At 44.4% G+C, this 23,743-nt stretch overlaps 1 protein-coding gene across 1 annotated transcript in view; it reads left to right on the plus strand.

Moving 5' to 3' along the window:
* The window catches only part of CNOT4 (CCR4-NOT transcription complex subunit 4), a 1,808,607-nt gene that overhangs the window by 450,429 nt on the left and 1,334,435 nt on the right, over positions 1–23,743 (plus strand). Inside the window, exon 4 of the mRNA XM_044087468.1 lies at positions 14,009–14,095. Within this exon, the coding sequence (XP_043943403.1) occupies positions 14,009–14,095 (87 nt within the window). The remainder of the gene's footprint in view (positions 1–14,008; positions 14,096–23,743) is intronic.

The following is a 23,743-nucleotide window of genomic DNA, read 5'->3' on the forward strand; positions in this document are numbered from 1 at the left end:
GTGGGGGATCACAGTAAAGAGACTGGTGTTATATCCATAGTTACAAGTAGAAGGTTATCAAAACCATCCAGAGACTTAGTGGAGAACAAGTCTTTCACAAAGCTGCCTGTATCCTTCAAGACAGTGGTAGCATAAGGCAAAGCTTTCTTAAGTTCATTTTCAACATACATGGATATGGATTCAGTGATCCATCCTCTCCCAGAGACAATGGGACGTAAGGGAGGGTCCAAAAGATCTTTATGTATCTTAGGTAATCCACCAACGCTGGGAAACATAGGATGAGGTGTTTCAAAAAATTCATATAAATCTTGACTGATCCTTCTTAACCTCACTAGATCATAGGTGCTCCCTCTGATACGTTCAATTCTCTGATTTACTTCTTTCTTACTCAATTTGCGATAAGTCATGTTGTCATCCAACACCAGTGAAACTTTATTACGATACCAGTCTGCATCCATCACTACTATGCAGCCACCTTTATCTGCTGGTTTGATCACCAAGCTATCTGTCCTTCTCAACTGATGGAGAGCCTCTTTTTCTTTCCTGTTCAAGTTATAGAAACAATTCTTAACTTTATCTGTTGTACCTCTCACCTTGTTTATCTCATCCTCACACAATTTCATAAAAAGTTCTACTTGAGGAGGATTAACTGGAGTAAATAAACTCCAATTTCTTATAGGTCTACTGTTCTTTCGTAGAACCTTCTCCAAAAATACATTTCAGGGACACGTTCCTGCAGAACAACCTAACATCCGTCATGAATTCATTCACATCAGAAGAAACAGCTGGAATAAAACTCAGTCCCTTATTTAACAGGCTGATAACATCAGGATCCAGTGTGATCTTGGATAAGATAACCAAGTCATTACCCCCAATATTTAGTCCACAAACTTCTTCCGTTTGCGTTCTTGACTCTGTGTCCTCTGTGACCTGTACGAGTTCTCCCTTACAAAAACCGGCAATGGCCAGTTTACTGGTAGGTGCATTGTCGCTTCTTTAGGTCTAGTAGCACAAGTAATGGTGGTGTTGGAATTACTACCATCATTGGTATCGTTGGCACCAGTACCTCCCAGATCCCTGGTGACAATATCAGTGCTAACAGTAGGAACCTCCTCTCCTGTAGATGAATTCGAGGAGGGAAGAGAAGTTGATGAGGTAGTAGTTCGAGGACAATTATCGTTTGGACAATTTCATCAGCTTTTTACACTCCAGTGAAGTATATGTTTTTGCCAGCTTTGCTTACAAAGCATCTATTAACTGTGCTTTAACAACTTGAAGCCTGAAGTTGTGGATGTTAATTACTAGGCTAATTATTTCAGCATTTCAGTGAAGCTTGCATTTTGTCAGCTTCACTTTTTAAGTTTTCAATAAATTGAGTTTTAACAGCCTGAAGTTTGAAGCTGTGGGATGACAACTGCTTGGATACTTAACTTTTTTCAGTTCATCATATTCTAGTGAAGTTTACATCCTGTCAGCTTCACTTTTTAAGCGATTAATAAATTGTGTGTTAACAGTCTGAAGCTGTGAACGACACTTAACAGGAAGTCTAGGGCGTTGGACAGATTTGGGATGCGTGTTTATGCTTCAGCAACTTTTGCCCTCTGGTCACGAACTACCCAGTGCATTTTGAGACTGCAAAGGGACTTGATAAAGGAACTGTGAAAATCCCTTGTTTAGGACCACTACTTCCAAGACTCAGACTTTTGTGGCCTCACAGTTTGATAACCTACAGTCTATATTTCTAATTTGTCTATGTGGTTTGTCTCGTGCAGCTTTAAGGTACCTTGAGGGCGTCTAGTTCAGGCATGCCTGGATGTGTGATTTTTACAGAGCTCTTCAAGTCCTCGTTCATCAGTGCACCCTTTGAGAACAGTTCGTTGTTTGGCCCTAAGGTAAAGGGGGCACAATCTGCAGATGTGAATAAGATGGAAAGATCCTCTATGCAGTGGGAGTATGATATGTTGTCCTATCTCTCCTTCATTTTTGCTGGTTGGGTTTGGAACCGAACCTCTGCTCCGACTTGGCCGCATACCAAAGCTCGAGAGCATCAACTGGCTCGAGGCTACATCCGATCCCATTATGCTTAGCGGCTATTCCCCAGATCTCATTTGTCGCTTGAAGCATCGGGATCATCTTCGCTGGCTCAGGCTAGTAATTGCATTTATTGTATATCCTTTACTATATTTTTTTCTCAATATCTTCATATTAGACACCTTTATATCTCCCCAATCCAAGTAGAGTGCTTGTGTGTTATTACTTGGGTGTGTCTTCGGTTGTTCTCCTTGGCCCCTTGTTTTTTCTTATTCTCCTTAAAGAATCTGTTTAAATTACAGCATTCTTTCTTTTTAGCCCCTTTCTTCTTCAGGGCTTCTTTCACTTTCTTAAGGAGTCACTGTTTAAGTTAGAGGCATCTCCTCCTCCCACCCCTTTCCTTTCCTAAAAAAAAAATCTCTTTCTACTTGCTTTTTTCTATTGCAGTTATAGTAGTTACTGTTGGCTGCTGCTGCTGTTGCTATTAGTGGGCTTACAGGATGTTTAAAGAACCTGTTAAGGAGACGAGACAGTCTGGGTTTAAAAAGTGTGATTTATGCACCCAGAAAATGTCTCAACGGATGGACACACGAGATGATGTCCTTCATGGATGCATCTGCAGTCATAACAAATGGGTTGTCCTGTAGTTAGGCAGCCCTTCTGTCGGCCGGATTCCAAAGTCTGGGTCCGGCTTCGGCTGATGTCGCACTTCACCCGACGTCATCTCTGCTGGTCTTCGGGTATAAAGGCATCAGCCGACGCCATTTTCCTCAGTCTTTCTTGCCGCGTGGCGCCCGAAGCAGAAGCTGTTCGCAAGTGCCGGTCGGTCAGATCCAGAGATTACTACTACCGAATACTACTTCGAAGACTTCTAAAAAGCTAAGTACCCCGTTGGGGACTCTTTCTTGCCTCAGCCGATGTCAGAAAAAGTCAATAACTGTTTAACTTGTGGGAAACAAATACCTCATAAAGATTTCCACTCTTACTGTTTGCCTTGCTTAGGCCCAGACCACGGCGTAGCAGCCTGTTCGGCCTGTGCTTCCTTCAACCGGCGAACGCTTAGGCGTCGGTCGGAGTTTGCTGAACAGTTTTTCGGCTCAGATTTTGCATACATTATGCCGTCGGATCCTCCGACTACCCAAATTGTTAAAAAACGCAAAGAAAAGACCGACACTCGCGGTCCGCGGTTTCGGCGAAACCACGGTTAAGCAAGCGAGTGTCTCTGTTTCGCTGAAACCGAGAAAACTGGTCAATCATCAGCGAATCCATGACTACTACTGAGGCTCCTGCTACCTTACCTGAATCAGCCTCAGAAATTTTGCCTACAACTGTGGTTCCTACTGATTTATCAGACACCATCCCTTTGGATATCTCTACCCCAGCACGTGGTGCTGCTAGGCCTCCTGCAGCCATGTCTATTAAGGCCTTTGCCAGGGCTAAAGCAGCCAAATCAGCTAAATCAGTGCCTGTTAAACCACCCTCACTCAGGCCCACTTCTAGTTCACAAATGCTTACTCTGGCAGAAGATTTAATATCCTTAATTAGGGGATTCCAATCTCACCCAGTCAGGGCCTCTCAGCCCCCAGAAAAGAGACCTAGGGCAGAGCCCCCCGAGCCTGTGTCCTCTGATGATTCTGCGGATGACACGGACATTACAGACCAGCCAGAGGCTCCTTTTTCTAATTATGAAGATTCAGATGCTGAAGAATCCATTCCAGCTGCCTCTCCACCTGAGGAATTCTCCTTTGGGGAAACCTTACATGCCATGAGAGAACATTTCCAATGGCAGGGACAAGATTTCTCTGATTCAAGAAAAAGGCTTAGGACTTTTCTGCACTTACCACAACATAGGCCCTTAGCTATACCTCCTGTCCTGTCTGTTGTGGACGATGCATTTAATGATGTCTGCACTGCACCTGATTCTTTACCTCCAGCCCCTGCCAAACCAGATAGATTTTACAGGGTGCCAGACACTCATCACCACCTATACAAGGCCCCACTTGCAGACCCCGAAACTATATCCCAGGGGCCTAAGGCAGTAGCCTCGACCACAGCAAAAAACCCTATTCCCTCTGAAAGGGAATCCAGGTCCTTAGAGAGATGGGGGAAAAAGTCTACACCTCTGCTACTCTCTCAGCTAGAGCTTTAAACTGTCAGTTTCACATGATCCAATACCAAGAGTTTATGCTTGATCAGTTAATTAAAAAGCTGTCCTCTGATGAATCTTTAGACAAGAAATATGTATTAGAAATGGTGAGTGAATAACATCCAACAGGTTAGTAACCATTCTTTAAAATGTGGCTATGATGCACTGGAGGCTTCATTTAGATCAGCCATGACTGGCACAGTGATAAGAAGGCATGCATGGTTGAAAGAACAGGTCTTACCGGATCATGTTAAAGCTAAGCTATTGGATGCTCCTATGGATAAGGCCAGTCTATTTGGGGAACCTGCCCAGCAGGTAATGAAGAAAATGGAAGAGAAGGCAAAATCTGTACAAACAGTTAAAGATTTCCTACAGGTTCAGCCTCCAAGGTTTAGCAGGAACTGGCCTGCCAAAAATTGGTCCTTTCCTGACTCCACAAGATCACAAAGGGGCAGGAACAGACGCTCTAGGGGCAGAAATCAATCCAGAGGAGGTGCCTACAGAGGACGACAGTGGCAAGGCAATAACCGAGGCACAGACACAACCACTGCCACTGCAACTGGACAATCACAGTGACTTGGCTCTGTCTCCGCCTACCAGGGAGCAATTAGCAGCACCATTAGGCGGAAAGTTAGCCTTATTCTCGAAAAATTGGCACTATATCACAAAAGACAAGTGGATTTTGCAAACTATAGACCAAGGCTACGGTTCCACTTTCACACGTTACCAGTAAAAGAGGAATGCCAAACCTGCCCCCAAATCAAAAAAATAGAAGCCCTGCACCAGATAGCGGAATTAATAAAAATGAGAGCTGTGGAAAGAGTACCAATAACAGAACAGGGCAAAGGATTCTACTCCAGACTCTTCCTAGTACCAAGAAAAGCAAAACTGGAGACCTATTCTCGACCTGTCCATCTTAAACACATACATCATTGTCCCAAAATTCAAAATGCTGACCCTACAGCAACTTCTTCCCATGCTGGGCAAGGAGTGTTGGCTGGTAACTCTAGATCTCAAGGAGGCATACCTGCACGTCCCCATTCGACCAAATTGCAGAAGATACCTCAGATTTCTTGCAGGATCAGAGCATTATCAATTCTCAGCATTGCCCTTTGGCTTATCTACTGTGCCCAGAGTATTCACAATATGCCTGGCATCAGTAATCGCTCACTGCAGAGTACAGGGAATCCAAATTTATCCATACCTGGACGACTGCCTGTTACAAGCGGACAACAAAAGCAAGCTGACAACAGATTTACAAAGGGTCATTTACTTGCTACAAGCCCTGGGATACACAGTCAATTTACAAAAGTCAAGGCTGATACCATCCCAGACAAGAACTTTCTTGGGCGCGGAATTGGACACAGTAAAACAGATGGCATTCCTAACTGCAGAAAAACAAAAAGAGCTTCCTCTTTACTTCTTGGCATTAACAAAGCAGAACAAACTAACAGCAAGAAAAGTTCTGCAGGCCTTGGGCTTCATGGCATCATGCATAATCTTGGTCCCACATGCCAGACTGCATATGAGAAAGTTACAGTGGTACCTAAAGAATTTATGGTCTCAACACAGGCACAGCTTAGAAACAGAAATACCACTAATCCCATGCTTAAAACAGGAGTTCCTATGGTGGGCTCGGGCATGCCAGTCAAACCCAGGCTTACCCTTCCACAACCTTCGAGCAAACCAGACCATCACAACGGACGCCTCAGACCTAGGATGGGGGGCACACATGCTGGACAAATGCGTACAAGGACTGTGGACTCAGGACCAGCTGCACCTGCACATAAACCAAAAAGAAATGCTGTCAGTAAAACTGGCAATCCTAAAATTCAGACCATTCCTCAAAGAAGGCCATTTGATGATAAGGACAGACAACACCACAGTCATGTGGTACATCAACAAACAGGGAGGCACTCATTCTTACCCCCTATGCAGAATGACTTTGAACCTTTGGAATCTGGCTCTCCGCTACAACATCCAGTTACAGGCAATATTTGTACCGGGAAAAGAGAACACCCTAGCAGACATTTTAAGCAGAACCACCTCGGATGCTCACGAATGGATGCTACACCCGGACATCTTCAAGGCCATCACAAAGAAATGGGGAATGCCACAAATAGATCTATTCGCTTCCCCACTAAATCACCAGCTCAAAAAATTCTGCACAAGGACATTCCACCCACTTGCATGGAAGGTGGACTCTCTATCCTTCAGCTGGAAAGGTCCGACAGCATATGCATTTCCACCTCTTCCCTTGATGCACAAGGTACTACTGAAAATCAAAGAGGAACGTCCAAGGATAATTCTGATAGCTCCGAACTGGCCAAGACAACACTGGTACCCATTGCTGAGGAGCATGTCTCGGGAGAAAATGTGGTCAATACCCCTGATGCCTCTGATGTTAACTCAGAACAACTACAACATCATACATCCAAACCTAAAAACCTTGCAACTGACTGCCTGGAACATCACATAGCAGCAACTAACCCAGACCTTTCCCAAAGGGTCAAAGACATTATCCTTGAAGCCCGCAGACCTTCAACAAGAAGGAACTATGCAGGAAAATGGAAAAGGTTCGTCATTTGGAGTACTGAAAGAGGAAAAGATGTGTCGAACATAGATATTGCTAACATTCTGGAGTACTTGGCAGAGCTTCTACATACAGGCCTGTCCTATTCCTCCATCAAGATACATGCATCAGCTATTTCAGCAGAATACAGCTTTGATCCTCCTGTCTTTTCACATCCTCTACTCAGGCAGTTCCTCAAGAGGGATCAAGAATGTAAAACCTCCTAGGAAACCACCATTACCAGCATGGGACTTGAATTTTGTACTAGAAAAGTTGACACTCCCTCCGTTTGAACCAGCAGCAACAGCAGATCTACAACACCTGTCATGGAAAACTGCTTTCCTACTGGCTATTACTTCAGCAAGGAGGGTTTCGGAACTACAGGCCTTAATGGCAGTGCAACCCTTCCTAATCTTCCATCAAGAAGATTGAGAACTAATCCTACATTTATGCCTAAGGTGGTATCCAGAGTGTCTTTAAACCAGGCAATCCACCTACCTACCTTCTTTCCCAATCCACAAAACAGAGGTGAAAGAATAATGCATACCTTGGATGTACATAGACAGTTACGCTACTACCTGGACAGAACCAAAGGTAACAGAAAAACTGACCAGCTCTTTGTAGCCTATGCAACAGGAAGGGAAGGAAAAGCAATTTCCAAACAGACAATCTCCAAATGGATAGGAAATTGCATAAGATTCTGTTACTCCTACCATGGAAAACCAATTCCACAGAACATAAGACCTCATTCTACAAGGGCTACAGCCACTACCACAGCTTTCTTAAGAGGAGTGGCAACCAAGGACATTATTGAGGCGGCTACTTGGACCTCCGTGCATACATTTGCCAAGCATTATAATTTACCTCTATATTCTAGATCCCGAGCAGGGTTTGCCACTGCTGTACTGCAAGGGATCCTGACTACACCATAATTTTTATTCCTCCTCCCTAGTTTGGCTATGGTATTCTACCCATTTGTTATGACTGCAGATGCATCCATGAAGGACATAGTACAGTTTTGTACCTACCATAAATGTAGATGTCCGAACTGGATAGCATCTGCAGTCAGGATTACCTCCCTCCTTCCCTCTGTGGTACTCCTAGGGTATTTACCCTCCTAATAGCTAGCTGGAGGGGGAGTCTCTTATGGTGTATTTGTTTGTATATATGTACATACATGTTTATTTTTTGTGTTTGCCTTCTACTATTTTGGAAACATTGGCTTTTATCCAAAATTTAGCTTTCCAAGAGGGCAATTGGCATCTGGGGCAAGAAACACTGAGGAAAATGGCGTCGGCTGATGCCTTTATACCCGAAGACCAGCAGAGATGACGTCGGGTGAAGTGCGACATCAGCCGAAGCTGGACCCAGACTTTGGAATCCGGCCGACCGAAGGGCTGCCTGACGACAGGACAACCCATTTGTTATGACTGCAGATGCTATCCAGTTCGGACATCTACATTTATGGTCGGTACAAAACTATACTTTCTTCGTGTTTCACTGTTGCAGTCATTACATTTGGGTAATCTGCTGGCAGGTTGCCCTCAGTTGGTCTGAATTCCAAAGTCTTGGGTCCTGCGTCGGTTGCGGTCTCCTCTTCCATGACGTCAGGTCGTCAGGGGTATAAAACATGCAGCCGAGGCCATTTTCTTGTCTTTCTTGCTGCATGGTGCCCGAAGCAGAAGCATTTCGCAAGTGCTGGTCGGCCGACTCCTGAAATATTCGAGTTTGAGAACTGAAGTGTTCACTAAAGCTAAGTACCCCGTTGGGGAAACTTTTTTTCTTGCTCCATACCGATGTCAGAAAAAGTTAATAATTGTACTACTTGTGGGAAGCAAATACCTCAAGGATTTCCATTTGTACTGTATTCCTTGCCTAGGCCCTGATCACAATGTGCCTGGCTGTCGGTTTTGTGCTAGATTTAACCAACGCACTATAAAGCATTGGTATATTTTTGCCTCAAAGTATTTTGGAAACAGATTTAACTACCCAGAAATGTTGTCTGATAGCAATCCGACTGCCGGAGTACATAAAAACCGCAAGGAAAAGGACAGTGACAGAGAAGCTTCTCCTAAGCCAGTCGCCGGTACTCAGTGAGGCACTTTCGCAGCCCCTGATACATGCTACTTTAGAGTCGCAGGCCTCTAACGACATCCATGTAGAGTCCGGCATGCCGCAAGATACTCAAAGTATTGGACTCATGGATGTATCTCCCTCAGATGGGTCTGGAGCCGTTGAGCAGGCACCGGCTTCTGAGGTGGTTTTCAGGCCTCAACATTTGTATATCAAACCGATGACAGCTGCAAAACCAAAGACAAAAGCAACTTCTAAAACTAAAATACCGACGCATGAGCCACGTGCACAGGCCTCTATGCTTAAAAAACAAATGATCAAAATGGCTGAAGACCTTATTACCTTGATCAGGGGTTCCCATTCCCCTCCAGATAAGAGTCCTAGGCAAGACACTGATTATGAATATTCAGATCAGGTTTCTATTTCTTCTGATTCCTCGTCTTATCAGGAATTCTCTATACCTCCCTATGAGGATTCTGATGCAAAGGAGTCTATACCATCTGCATCACCTCCTGAGGATTATTCATTTGGAGAAACCTTGCATACTTTGAGGGAGCATTTTCACTGGAAGAGTCAAGATTTCTCAGAATCAAAAAAGAGGCTCAGGGATTTCCTTCTCCCTCAGCACAGGCCTTTAGCCATTCCCCCTGTTTTAGACATTGTTGATGATTTGTTTTCGGAATCAAGCATGGCTCCTGATTCCCTACCTCCGGCTCCTAGTAAGCCAGACAGATATTACAGGGTTCCTGACTCTCACAAATTTCTATTCAAAAATCCTGCTGCTGATCCTGAGACTATCTCACAGGATTCCAAAGGTGGAAAGGCCTCTACAGCCAAAAATCCGACCCCCTCTGATAGAGATTCCAGGGTGCTGGATAGATGGGGAAAGAAGGTTTATACGTCTGCAGTCTTTTGCAATTAGGGCCTTGAACTGCCAGTTTCATATGCTTAAATATCAACAGCATGTTATGAGCTTATTGAAATAGAAAATGATGTTGATTTCTGTTTGTGTGGAAAATAAAGAATTACAGGAATTACTGCATTCAGCAGAACAGGTTGAAAAGCATACTTTGCAAAGTGTTTTTTGTTACTTGGAGGCCTCTTGCATGGCCGCAGTTACCGGATCTGTTATTAGAAGGCATGCTTGGCTCAGAGCAAAATCTGCCTGATCATGTTAAAGCTAAATTGTTGGATGCCCCCTTGCAGCATGATACTCTGGTAACAAGGCAGAAGAGGTTTCAAAGAAAATGGAAGACAAAGCTAAATCTGTGCAAACTGTAAAATATTTCTTAAAAGTGCAGACACCCAGGTTCAGTAGGCACTGGCCTACTAAAAATTGGTCCTTTGCTGTGTCCAGTAGAGCATCTCAAGGCAAATCCAGCCAATCAAAGGCTCTATATACCAATCACAGGGTTCTTACAGGTCAAAGCAATGGGGTGCCTCTACCTCCAAATCTGGAGGAAACAAGGTGCAACCCTACAGTAAGCAGTCTCAATGACTTTCCTCTACCTTCACCAAGCACTTATCTTTTGGCAGCCCCCTTGGGGGGAAAATTAGCACTTCATGCTCAAAATTGGCATTTAATTACCCACGACAAGTGGATATTAAACATAGTATCCCAGGGGTACAGATTTCATTTCCATACTTTGCCAATTCCAAACGGTTGGTCAGATCTGCCACAAAATCAATGGGCAGATGCTCAGAAACAAGTTACGTCCCTCATGGAGATGGGGGCTATTCAGCCAGTACCAGAACAGGAAAAAGGACAAGGTTTTTATTCAAGGCTGTTCCTGGTACCCAGAAAAGACAGTGCATGGCATCCAATACTGGACTTATCGATTTTGAACACATTCCTGGACATTCCAAAATTCAAAATGCTGACTTTACAACAGCTACTGACTATGTTGGGCAGGAACGCATGGTTAGTGACTCTAGACTTGAGGGGCATACCTGCATATCCCGTTAAGGGAATCGTGCAAAAGATACCTCTGCTTCAAGGCAGATTTTTTTGCATTACCAATTCTCTGCACTGCCCTTTGGCTTATCTACTGAGCCCAGGGTCTTTACAAAGTGCCTGGCACCAGTAATTGCATTCTGCAGACAAAGAAGCATACAAATTTATCCATATCTGGACGACTGTCTCATTCAAGCAGAGGACAAGGACACTCTTCTTCAACATCTGGTGTTTGTAAAAAGGCTTCTAACATGCCTAGGGTACACAATAAACAAAAAGAAATCCCAAGTGGTACCCTTTCAAATAATAATTCCTGGGTGCAAGCTTGAATACAACTGCCCAAATGGCTTACCTTATGTCGGACAAACAAAGGCAACTGACAACATAGTTCAAACAAATGGCAACAAAAACCCAGTTGCCTGCAAGACAAATTCTGCAGGCTTTGGGGTTCATGGCATCCTGCATTCTACTAATTCCATATGCGAGACTGCATATGAGGAAACTTCAGTGCTACCTAAAAAGTTTATGGAGTCAACATGGTCAGTCTGGAAACAATGATTCCTCTCATTCCCTGCCTACAACAGGAGTTTCTTTGGGCACAGACATGTCACCAAAACAAGGGACTGTCATTCACTCTACCCCCTGCCACCCAAACCCTAACTACAGACGCATCAGACTATGCTTGGGGGGCCCACCTGGTGGGGAGATGCATTCAGTGCAAATGGAGCCCAAAACAAATGCGTCTGCATATCAACCAGAAGGAGATGCTAGCTGTTCAGAGTGCTCTGACAGCCTTCAAGGACTTACTTCATCCAAGACAACTACTGATAAAGATGGACAACACCACAGTTATGTGGTACATAAACAAGCAGGGGGGGTACACATTCCTACCCCATTTGCAGACTAGCCATGGAATTGTGGAACGCAGCTTTGACTTAAATAGATTTTCAGGCTCAATTCCTGTCAGGAAAACAAAATACTCTAGCAGACCTAAGCAGAAACCTTATAAACCCGCACATGTGGAAACTGGATCCACAAATCTTAAGCATGTTAACACAGAAATGGGGGAGCCCAGACAAAATTATCAACTGGACAAATTCTGCACAGACTTATCACAGACAAGCATGGAAAGTGGATGCCCTATCCTTCAGTTGGGAAAAACGTATCGGTCTATGCCTTTCCCCCTCTGCTTCTTCTCTCTAAGGTCTTACTAAAGATCGGACAGGAAAAACCAAAGATGATCCTAATTGCTTCGGACTGGCCTCGCCAGCACTGGTACCCAATTTTAAGGAATATGTCTCAACTCCCTCCTTGGTACTTGCCTCAAATACCTCATCTACTGTCTCTAGTAGAACAATCAAATTCTGCACATTCTGCTCCAAACTCTGAACCTTGCAGCATGGCTGATCATTTAATTATTCAAACAAAACCTCTCAGTAAATCTGTGATGGGTGTCATTTTGGAAGCCAGAAGGCCTAATACTAGAAAATCTTATGCTGATAAATGGAAGAGATTCTTTGCTTGGAACCAAGCACAAGGAACGGACACAGCAAGGCCCAATATCCTTCAGATTTCTCAGTATTTGACTGAGATGCTTGACAAGGGGCTTTTTCTTCATTAAAAATCCATGCTTCTGCCATCTCAGCTCATTACAACACGGAGCCTCCCCTCTTTTCTCATCCTCTGCTTAAACAGTATCTTAGAGGGGCCAAACAATTTAAGGCCTCCCAGAAGATCACCAACTCCTGCATGGGACCTCAATTTTGTGCTGGAAAAACTCACCCTGCCTCCTTTTGAACCAGCAGCTACTGCGGATATAAAATTTTTATCTTGGAAAACAGCTTTCCTCTTGGCAATCACTTCAGCAAGAAGGGTTTCAGAACTACAGGCTCTCATGGCTGTGGAGCCTTTTATTACATTTTACCCAGACAGGGTGTCCCTCAGGGCCAATCCTTCTTTTATGCCTGAGGTGGTATCTAGTGTGGCTCTTAACCAAACAATCCACCTGCCAACATTTTACCCAAATCCGCAAAACTAGGGGGAGCGGATTCTGCATTCATTGGACGTACACAGACAACTAAGATTCTACTTAAACAGGACCAAATATCTAAGAAAGTCTGAGCAACTACTGGTGGCATTTGCTGCAGGATCAGAGGGGAAGGCTGTATCAAAGCAGACTATTTCTAGGTGGATAGGTCACTGCATTCGTTTCTGCTACTTGCACCATGGTAAACCTGTGCCCAAGGGGATCAGATCACATTCCACCAGGGCTGCCTCTACCTCAGCAGCTTTTCTCAGAGGAGTTCCAACCAAATACATTCTAGAAGCTGCTACTTGGAGATCTGTTCGTACCCTCACAAAGCATCATCATTTGCCTCTCCTCCAAATCCAGGGCAGGCTTCGCCACTGCAGTGTTGCAGGGCTTTATAGCCGCTCCTAATGCTATTTAGTTCCATCCTCCTATCCATAGCTTTGAGATTCTACCCAAATGTCATGACAATAACAGTGAAACACCAAGAACATAGTACAGTTGTGTACACTTACAATAAATGTAGATGTTCGAGTATATTCACTGTTTCAGTCTGGGTTTACCCACCTGCCATCCACCTTTTCTATAACTTCCCTTTCCTTCACTAGAACTATATTCGAAAGCCTTTCTGGTGTATTTGCTTTTAGGTGAAGGTAAAGTTTATGTTGCTAAAAGTGCATTTACATAAATATATATATATATATATATATATATATATATATATATATATATTTTTTTTTTTGCTCCCCATTTGGGGGGCACCTGACATCTGGGGCAAGAAAAACTGAATAAAATGACGTCTGCTGCATGTTTTATACCCCCTGACGACCTGATGTCATGGAAGAGGAGACAGCAATCGACGCAGGAATGAAGACTTTGTTATTCAGGCCGACTGAGGGCAACCTGCCAGCAGATTACCCAAATGTAGTGACTGCAACAGTGAATACACTCGAACATCTACATTTATGGTAAGTGTACACAACTGTACTTTTTGTCGGAGGTGTAAAACTGATAAGTTTTTCCGTTCAGTCCAGTAGCATAAAATCACCCCGTGGAAGCTGCTGTAAAAATCTTACTGAAAGTGGACTGTTCTAAAGTTTGTGTTTATTTTAGAGTAGATAATTAACACCATTGATGGAAAAGTAAAATATATATATTTTTTTTTATTACATTGCACTTTTAACATATTTTGTTTTCTTGCAGGTTTTAAAACGGCCAGAATACTTTGGGAAGTTCGGCAAAATACACAAAGTAGTAATAAACAATAGTACATCATATGCAGGCTCACAGGTAAGATCTTTAGTGAATTTCTGTGTGTGTGTGTGTGTGTGTGTGTGTGTGTGTGTGTGTGTGTGTGTGTGTGTGTGTGTGTGTGTGTGTGTGTCCACTGCAAAGGAAATCAACACTTTCTTCATATATAGAAATTGCAAAGTGAACATTTATTTTGTGAATGAGTGAGAGTCTCCAGTCTGTAGTTTCCCCACTTGTTTCATTTACTCCTCACTTCTACCCATATTTCATCACATATCACAAACGTTAGTGTAGAGGCAGACTCTTAATCTTCTACACCATGGCATGTGGTGCTTCCAGTGCAGTGCTCCACTTGATGTTTCTGCCTGTTTTAAGGTGTGGTCCTTCTAATAAAACCGTTCATAAACTTTGAATTTTCCATCCGTGACGTTCCCAAGAAGTTAATTGAACTTTACTCTTGCTGATGTCATCAGAGGGTGAACATGTGAGTGTGTCTAGATATTAATGGGCATATTAGCAGGGGGCCTGCCCATTAAAGTGTATGAACACACCCCTACTCAAGCCCTTGACTGGTGTCAGCAAGGGTTTCATTGGGCTGCTGTTTGGTAAAAAGTTTACGGAGATTCTTTCTATCAAGAAGCTGGCCACATAGTTCTAGTAATGTAGGCTAGAAAATATACTATGACACTTGTGTATACCAAAAGTATGAATGTTATGTAGTCCTATCTCGCCTACATTGTTACCCGTGGGTTCGGAGCCGAATTATCGGCTCCGACTCTGCCGATTTTTACTAGCTCAAAGTGTGTCTCATTGGCTGGACTAAGAGGGTATCCCAGGTTGCACTGCTCCCTATCCCCAGATCTCATTTGCCGCTTGTAGAGCTCGGACGTGGTCTTGCTTGGCTGTGGCTAAGTACCCTCTCTTTTTACTATTTCTCTTTGAGAAAGTTGTTCAAACCCAAAAGCTATTTTAATAGCTACTCTTGCTGATCGCTAAATTGTGTGAGTTTCAGTGCTGTGGTTGTTGTTTGGTATCCCTTCTGTTCCAGTGGGCTAGGCCCATTTTAGTTAGAGGACCTAGGCCTCCCCTTCTGTACTTAATCAACCCTTGGTGTGAAGAACCGTTTTAATTAGAGGTTCTTGTGTGTGACTGTGTTTTTCCACTGTGTCTTGTTGCGTGAATCGTCTAGATTAGAGGCGCTTAGTGTGCTTGTTGGTTAGTACCTGGTGTTCAATATTGTGTGGTGTTTTCCCGCTATTTTTGCGTGTTACTTCTAGGCTTCCTTTATTATTCATAGTAAAATGTCCAAGGATAATAAGGAACATAAGCCTTCTGGCTTTAAGAAATGTTCCAAATGTGGATATAAAATGTCCATCACGGATGAACATTCTGTGTGTCTCAGAGCCATCCATTTACAGGAGTCGTGTAGCTTTTGCCACGCGTTCAGTCGTAGGGTGCTCCAGGAGAGAAAAAACAAGTTAATTCTAAAAGGACTTTTAAAACCATCTTTTGAGGAAGCTATTGATTCGGCTTCTAGTACTAAGTCTAAAGCTTCCAAGTACAAGAAAAGGTCTCCGGCTCCATCTGCCTCTTCGGAGCCCCCGGAGAAGATTACAGTTTTGGACTCTACCTCCTCAGCTCCATTGTCTTCGGGGCCTCAGGAGGTATCGGTATTAACCTAAATGGCGTCTGCTCCAATCATCCTTGAGCCCATTCGGAGACGATCGAACAGTGTCAGACTTGGTTCACCGGACAAAAGATCCCAATCTCCATCCATTTCCTCCAAATCCTCCAGGCTTTCTGATTTGGATGTTGACAGGGTAGTGCAGAGGCTCCTGCAATCGCCGGTGTTGGCCAAATTGTTTTCGGCTCCGACCCATTCGGCTCCGGAGCCTATTGCCATGTCAGTCTCTGATTCCTCCGAGCACTTCCTTGCCATTCAAGCCGGTATGCTCCGCTCCGAGTGATGTTCCTGCGCCGGCTCCGATACCCCCTTTGGGTTTATCGGTGCTGACTTCTGCTCCGACCATGTCGGTTCCGTCCATAGGGTTCGAGACTCAGGTTTCTTCTGTCGGGCCCGAGGGGGCTACGTCGGGACAGCTGTCTGTTCAGAGTCTCTCCCTCGGTGCATCGGCACGAGGGATCCCGGTTGTGGCCTCGGAGGCCAGTTGGTTCTCTGAGCCGGGAGGACCTGCATTCGAGGCCATGCAAAGCACGCTAGCAAGATAGTCTGCTGCATCACCCGGGTCGGTCATTCAGTCCCCCACCACCCCGGCGAGAGCCTCTGACACTCCCCTGTCCTTGGACTGCAGAGCGCCAGGCCCTAAGGACACCCCCACGAGTGGTCCCCAACCTTCTGAGGGTCTCCCAGGGTCTTTGCCTGAGGAGCCCTCCAGAAAAAAGTTGTGCAAGAGGAAGCACATAGACTCCCAGGATGAGTCTCTCACCTCCGATACTGACCTCGAGGAATTGGAAGGGTCCCCCAAGTCTTCCTCTGATGATGTTTCCTTCTCCGATATCCTAGAGATAAAGAAAGAGGAGGCTGGCCTTCCAAAACTCCTTCCAAGGAGGAGTCAGTATTCCTTAAGGCCTTTGGTGCTGAACCTTCCGCCTCCTGGGTGTCTCCACCCTTCTATGAACTACTTGACCTCATTTGTCAGAGGGTGTGGGAAAATCCTGATTCTGTAGAGCCCATACCCAGGTGCCCCAACAAGTTCCTGTCCACACCCCAGGGAAAAGTTTCTATCAAAGGAGTCCGGGTAGATGCCATGGTGGTGGCGGCAGCCACCCAGAAGGAAGTCGCAGAATCTTCCTCGTCGGTCCATCCTCCTAACAAGGAGTCTAGGACCATGGACCGGTACGGGAAGCGTACCCTTTCTTCAGCAACCTTCACCTTACGGTCGCTGAATTATTTATCTCACTTCACTCAGCTCCATAGAGACCTCCACAAAGAACTGGGAGATACTCTTTCGGGTAACGTAACTGAGGCGGTAGCTCAGACTGTTAACGCACAGGTGTCTACCCTTAACTCCATCACTAACTCATCCATGCGGCTCATTTCATATGTGGACGAAGGAGCGAGTAGAGCAGCGAGCTCAGGAGTTGCACTTAGAAGGCAGGCCTGGCTACACCTGTGTCACTTCATGGAGGCCTTCAAGTCTTCCTTCACTGACGCCCCATTTGACTGTTCCTCCTTGTTTGGGACCAAAGTGAAAGACACGCTCACCAGGTGTGAGCAAGAGGGAAAGACCCTGTCTGCCGTCTGGGTCCGTTTTCCCTTCCTTCCAGGCCGTATCCCAAGGCCCAGCGGGGGGGGGGGGGTGGTTCAAGAAATCACAGAGGTTTTTTTCCTGCCGCACAAGGTGAACCCCCCTCCAGAGGCAGGGGAGGGGGGTTACTCAGGGAGACGTCACCCCAAAGGCAGAGGGGCCCCCGCAATTCGGGAGACAGACTCCTTTTGCGGCACTCCATACTCTCATTCCTGAGGGTGTGCCCGACTGCGCTTATCCGGAGAAGTCGGGGGTCGAATTTCCTTATATCCGGAAGTTTGGGAGAGCATCACCCAGGACCAATGGGTACTAAGGATAGTTTCCGGAGGTTACCTCATTCCATTCGCTTCAATACCCCCGCCAATAAGAAAAATCCCAGATGTTCCACCCAGTCAAAGGGATCAAGCAGCCTCAGGTCTCAGCTGCTGGAAAAAGGAGCCATCCAACCAGTCCCCTCAGACCAATCGGATTAGGGACTTACTCAAGATTCTTTTTGGTGCTGAAAAGAACAGGGGACCTCAGACTCATACTAGATCTCAACCAACTCGACAATTACGTACACAAGCCCAAGTTCCGGATGGTCACTACAGTCAATCCTCCCATTGTTGGGAGAGAAAGTTTGGATGTGCTCCATCGATCTCAAGGATGATTATAACCATATCAAAATGGACAAAGTATCCAGGAGTCATCTTCGCTTCTGGCTGGGAGCCAGTCACTTCCAGTTTCGAGCCCTGCCCTTTGGTCTCACCACAGCCCCCAGGGTGTTCACCAAATGTATGGCAGTGGTGATGGCTCACTTGAGATGTCAAGGATTCCAGGTGTTTCCGTACCTGGACGACTGGCTCTTTACCTCCCCCACCAGGCATCAACTAGTTCAAACGAAGGACGCTACCATCAGTCTGTCAGTTGGGCATAACGATTAACTGGGAAAAATCTGCCTTATTGCCCTCACAGCGTGTCACCTTTATAGGAGCAGAGCTGGACACCATCCAAATGCGAGCATTCCTGCCACAAGAAAGGATCATGGTGTTGCAACGACAAATTCATATACTGATGCCACTCGGACAAGTACAAGCAAGACTGGTTTTACAACTCCTAGGGACCATGGCGGCGACTATCATGCTAATACCCCTAGCGAGATTATACATGAGACTTCTTCAGTGGCTCCTCTTTGTCCAGTGGTCTCTACAAAGGCTTCCACTATCTCATCCCATCTTAATCACAGACCGGTGTAAGCAAGATCTTCATTGGTGGTTATGCACCAACAATTTGAACGGGGGAAAGCCCTTTGTTCCTCCCGTCCCTGTTGCCACGGTGACCACAGACGCCTCCCAGATTGGGGGGGGGGCATTATCTCGGCAGGACAGTCCAAGGCACGTGGCAAGAACAGGAGATACATTCGCATATAAATGTCCTAGAGGTGAGAGCAGTGCTTCTTGCGTTGCAGGCACTTCAGGAAGTTCTTCCTCTAGGTACTATTGCGATACACAGACAACATGTCAGTAGTGTTGTATCTCAGCAAGCAAAGGGGTACACTATCTTACCCCCTATGCAGAGAGGCCATGCGAGTGTGGAATTGAGCAATAGCTTCCCAACTGTTTCTGGTGGCGACGCACATTCCGGGGAAATCCAACGTAATAGCAGACAGGCTACGCAGAGCATTACTTATGCCTTACAAGTGGTCCCTGAATCGCCTGGTTGCAGAGCGAATCTTCAGCAGGTGGGGTCAACCTTGCTGCGACCTGTTTGCCAGCCCTCTCGATGCGAAATGTAGCAACTACTTCACGCTGATCCCTCCACAGGGGGAGTCACCCAGGGACGCTCTGATTCACGATTGGCCCTCCGGTCTACTCTGTGCTTGCCCTCTGTTTCCCCTTCTCTCAAGGGTGATTCAGAAAGCTCAGTCCTTGGGAAGCAGAATGATTCTGATTGCCCCACATTGGCCTCGGCAAGTATGGTTTCCCTTTCTTCAACCATACGTTGTGGACACTCCTTGGATTCTGGACCCTCTACCAGACTTACTGACACATGTCGGGACAGTTCCACCCCTCTCTGAGGACACTCCGGTTGACTGCCTGGCTACTCCACTTCTATCGCTAGTCAGACGTCCTAATTTTCCACCGGAGGTCGTCCATATTCTATCGACTTCCCATAAGCCATCTACTAGGAAGATTTATTCTAGCAAATGGAAAAGGTTTTCCATCTAGGCTCATTCTAGAGGTATTGAGCCTTGTACAGCCCCGATAGATTCAGTTCTGGAATTCTTGTCAATGCTCTTCTATCAGGGATCCGCATCAGCCACCATCAAAGTTCAACTGGCGGCAATATCTAATTTTCACGTAGCAAATGAACCTAGTCTTATGGCCCACAGACTATGCAAAGCATTCCTTAAAGGTACCCTGTTACTTTGTCCCCCAGTGTCCGAGCCAGACATGCCCTGGGACCTCAATTTTGTTCTCCAATCACTCACACTGCCACCTTTCGAACCTGCAGCTACCTGTGAGTTAAAATTCTTAGCATGGAAAACAGCTTTTTTGGTAGCTATCACTTCAGCTCGGAAGGTCTCGGAAATTCAAGCCCTCTCCATCAAGCCCCCCGTATTTAATCTTTCACAAAGATAGGGTCTCTCTTAGACCAAACCCATCCTTTCTTCCTAAAGTGGCTTCTGTGTGTAACATTAATCAGTCTATTGAACTGCCAGTGTTTTTTCCCCACTTCTCTAATAAGGCAGAATTTAGATTTCACCAATTGGATGTGCATAGACAGTTACGCTTCTATCTACACCGGACGAAAGATATTCGTAAGTCTGACCAACTCTTTGTATCCTTTTCAGAAAACCGATTGGGTTCTCCGATATCCAAGGTTACTCTTTCTAGATGGATAACCAGTTGCATCTCCTTTGTCTATCAGGCAGGAGATAAAAGTTTGCCATTTCCAGTCAAGGCACATTCCACGCGGGCTTTTTCCACTTACACAGCTTTTCAAGCTAGATTGTCAATGGATGATATATGTGCTGCAGCTACTTGAGCTTCTCCCCACACCTTTGTTTCTCAGATTGGACGTGGCTTCCAGGGACAGATCTTCCTTTGGTTCCACAGTTCTCAGGAGTATTTTCCTATGAGCCACCCAGGATGTAGGTGCTAGGGACGCTGTCCCACGGGTAAGAATGTAGGCGAGATAGGACTACATAACATCAAGAAGTTAAGTACTCACCATAATGTTCGATGTATGTAGTCCATCTTGCCTCACATTCATACTTACCCTCCCACCTTTCCCCCTGCCTGGAGGATTTGGAGCATAGGTTGCCACCTGTTGAGTCCTTTCTTTAGTGACTGATTTATATGCATGTGAGGTGTGTATGAAGTGTATACATTGTTTCGCAGCAAACTAGATCTGTGGATAGGGAGCAGTGCATCCTGGGATACCCTCTTAGCCCAGCCAATGAGAGACTTTGAGCTAGTAAAAATCGTCCGAGTCGGAGCCGATACTCTGCTCCGAACCCACGGGTAAGAATGTGAGGCGAGATGGACTACATACATCAAACGTTATGGTCAGTACATAACTTCTTGTTCTCAGTATTAAAAAATGTCACCCTCATGACACACACCACTTGTCCTTTTTTTTTTTTGAGAACTCTATTAATTTCTGTACTCCATTTTGTCCGTCTACTTCTCATCCTGCCAACACATTCTGTTGCCTGCATCTACTACTCTCAAATTGGCAAGAAGCCTTTGATCTGCAGTCAAGTCAAATGCATTAATGCGATTCTGATGAACCTCGTCTACAGGATTGCCTCCATGTACATCCTGATGGAGACTGTCATAAAACTGGTTTACAGAATCCACACTGGAATTCAGTAATGAGTGGCAGTCTTTTGAGCATTCACTTTTAGAATGCTTCACAGTTGACCATTTCCTTATTCTCTTGTTCAGCCTTTTTTCTGTCCTTTTCATATCGAAAGGTTGCTTTTCTTATTTTGTTGTCTTAAGGTAGCCTGTTCTCATTTGCTTTCCTGCTTCAGTATAAAATTGTACTCTCTACATTCTTTTTCTTTTTTCTTTTATCCTTCTACTCTGATCTCTTCCATGCTGTCTTGTATTGTTTTTCCTTTCTTTTTTGTGCTTCAGGCTATTTTAATCCTTCGTCATGTTTAGCAATCGCCCCACTTTGCTGTTTTCCATCATTCCGCACTAGCTCTAATCATTTTCCTAGATTCCTATTTTTGAAAACGCCTTTTTTTCATAATGTAGACACAATTTCTTTTATGTTCACCTGGATCCATTCCCCCATGGCTGCTGTTTGTACTTTCACTTAATGTCTGGACAGTGGACCCTTTTAACTGCAGATTTCTTCCCTCATTTTAAACTAAACCAATGATTATTTTGCTCCTGGTTTCTTTCAGCGTTTTTTGCTGAAAATCTTACTTGTCAAATAATTCAAGAAGTTCTCCCATTCTGAGGTCTCCATAAATTACATTCTTTCCTTAAAAATTGTTTGAGTTTGCTCATTATCCCGAATGATCACTGTGGGTGGATTCTAGAGGATCTCCTTACATCAGTCAGATGTCAGAGTTACTCACTTTTTCAAAGCAGTGCACTTCTTTCTTGTTTTTTTTTCAGTAGCACAGTAAGCTTAGGGCATGAGGTAGTTGCAGGGTGGAGAAAAGGTTGGAAGAAAAGTCATGAAAAATGTTTGTATCTCCTAACATTTGTTAAAGTAATATTAAATTGTCTTCCAAGACCTGGTGTGGTTTACTTGTAGTGCTTCAGTATTTGCATCAGCCTGTGGAATGTTGTCTACTAAAGCTGCTTGTATCCTAGTGCTTTGACTCTGTATTGGAATTCAAGGAAAAACAGGAGGAATTTGTGTACAGAATCAGTCTGTTAAAACATCTCAGACCCTTATTGGACAGTAATTGGACAGTCCTAAGAGATTCCAAGCAGTTCTTGGAAAACTTGTGTTTTTGAATGCTAGGATGAATACAATGAGATATGTCTTTGTCACTTTAGATGTGCAGTCATTGTTTACCAGTTTACCTAATGAGAAAGAGGTGTCATTACTACATCTTCGTCTGCTGACCCACAGTGACTTTGACCATAAATTTATCAACTTTACTATGTTTATTCATGGAAGTTGTTTTGGAGAGTAATAATTTTAATTTTCAACATGACATCTTGTTGCAGAAGGATGGCATAACTATAAGCACTTCTTGTGATGCTATTGTAATGGTAGCATGGGAAGAAGAGACTCTACTTAGTGGTCCCTTTAAGGGGTTTATAGGTTTCTATCGACACTTTGTTGATGACCTGTTTTTGATATGGGATGGAACTCTAGAAGAACTTGTGTTCCATCAGTTTGTGAATAACACTACTGATGTTTTTGAAGTTCACTATGAACTTCTGTTTTTATCAACTTGATTATGTAGATATCAGAGTGAGAAGGAACAAGAGAGGTGATATAAGCAGTATGGTACATAGGAAGTACTGTAGTGTAAATTTACTACACAGGAGTAGCATGCACCCCCCACACATCTTTGATAATGTTAAGGGGCGCAAAGCATGAGGGTCTCTAGGTTATGTGTATAAGATGGTGTTCAGTAAGAAGTTGGCAGATTTAGAGACTAGATTTGTGGGCAGAAGTTATAATTGTACAAGGTTTAATTACATCCTTACACAGATTGGGGGGAATGAGGCGAACTGTAGCCAAACCCTATTTTTCAGAAAATAGAGCCATTGGCAATAATGAGGGGAAGAAAATGAGTGCCAGGACCTCTAGGATGCCAGTTTTGCTCTCCAGTAAATAAGACCAGTTTTAGAGGTTTCCAAAAAGTTCTGACCCATTCTCACTGCTGATGAGGATAATTACCTCCATACCATCATGCACCCACTTCAAAACTTTACTAAAAGCGCACCTAAAAACATGCTGGCTATGCCCTTGCAACTCCCACTCTTATCACCCACCCCATCCAAACACTACCTTTCTTTCCACTCCACTAACTACCTTGATTATAGCAAGCTCAGATACTCATAAGCCAGTACTTATTATACAGCAGGAACTTCTTCTTGTAACATTTGTTAATGTCTGTTATGTACTTCACAGATAAAGATTTTAGTTGTCTACTGATGTACTATGTTCTTCATCTGTAAATATGTTGTAAGTAATTGCTATGTAAATTGTTAATCGCTATGTAATCTAATGCAACTGCTGTTTATTTTAACTGTGGAGCTTTTCTCCCCGGGCCTCTGCTGAAAATGGACCTACGTCTAGTCGGACACTCCCGGTCAACAAATTTAAATAAATAAATTAAATATCAGTAGAATTGTAGGACCCACCCCCACATTTGTATACAAGAATATGGAATCCCTTAAAAGGTTACTGTGTTATCTAAGATATTGGAGATGGTCACAATGTGAATGTT

This window comes from Protopterus annectens, chromosome 11.part0 (assembly GCF_019279795.1).
Source record: "Protopterus annectens isolate FY-2018-M chromosome 11.part0, PAN1.0, whole genome shotgun sequence".
Classification (NCBI taxonomy): domain Eukaryota; kingdom Metazoa; phylum Chordata; order Ceratodontiformes; family Protopteridae; genus Protopterus; species Protopterus annectens.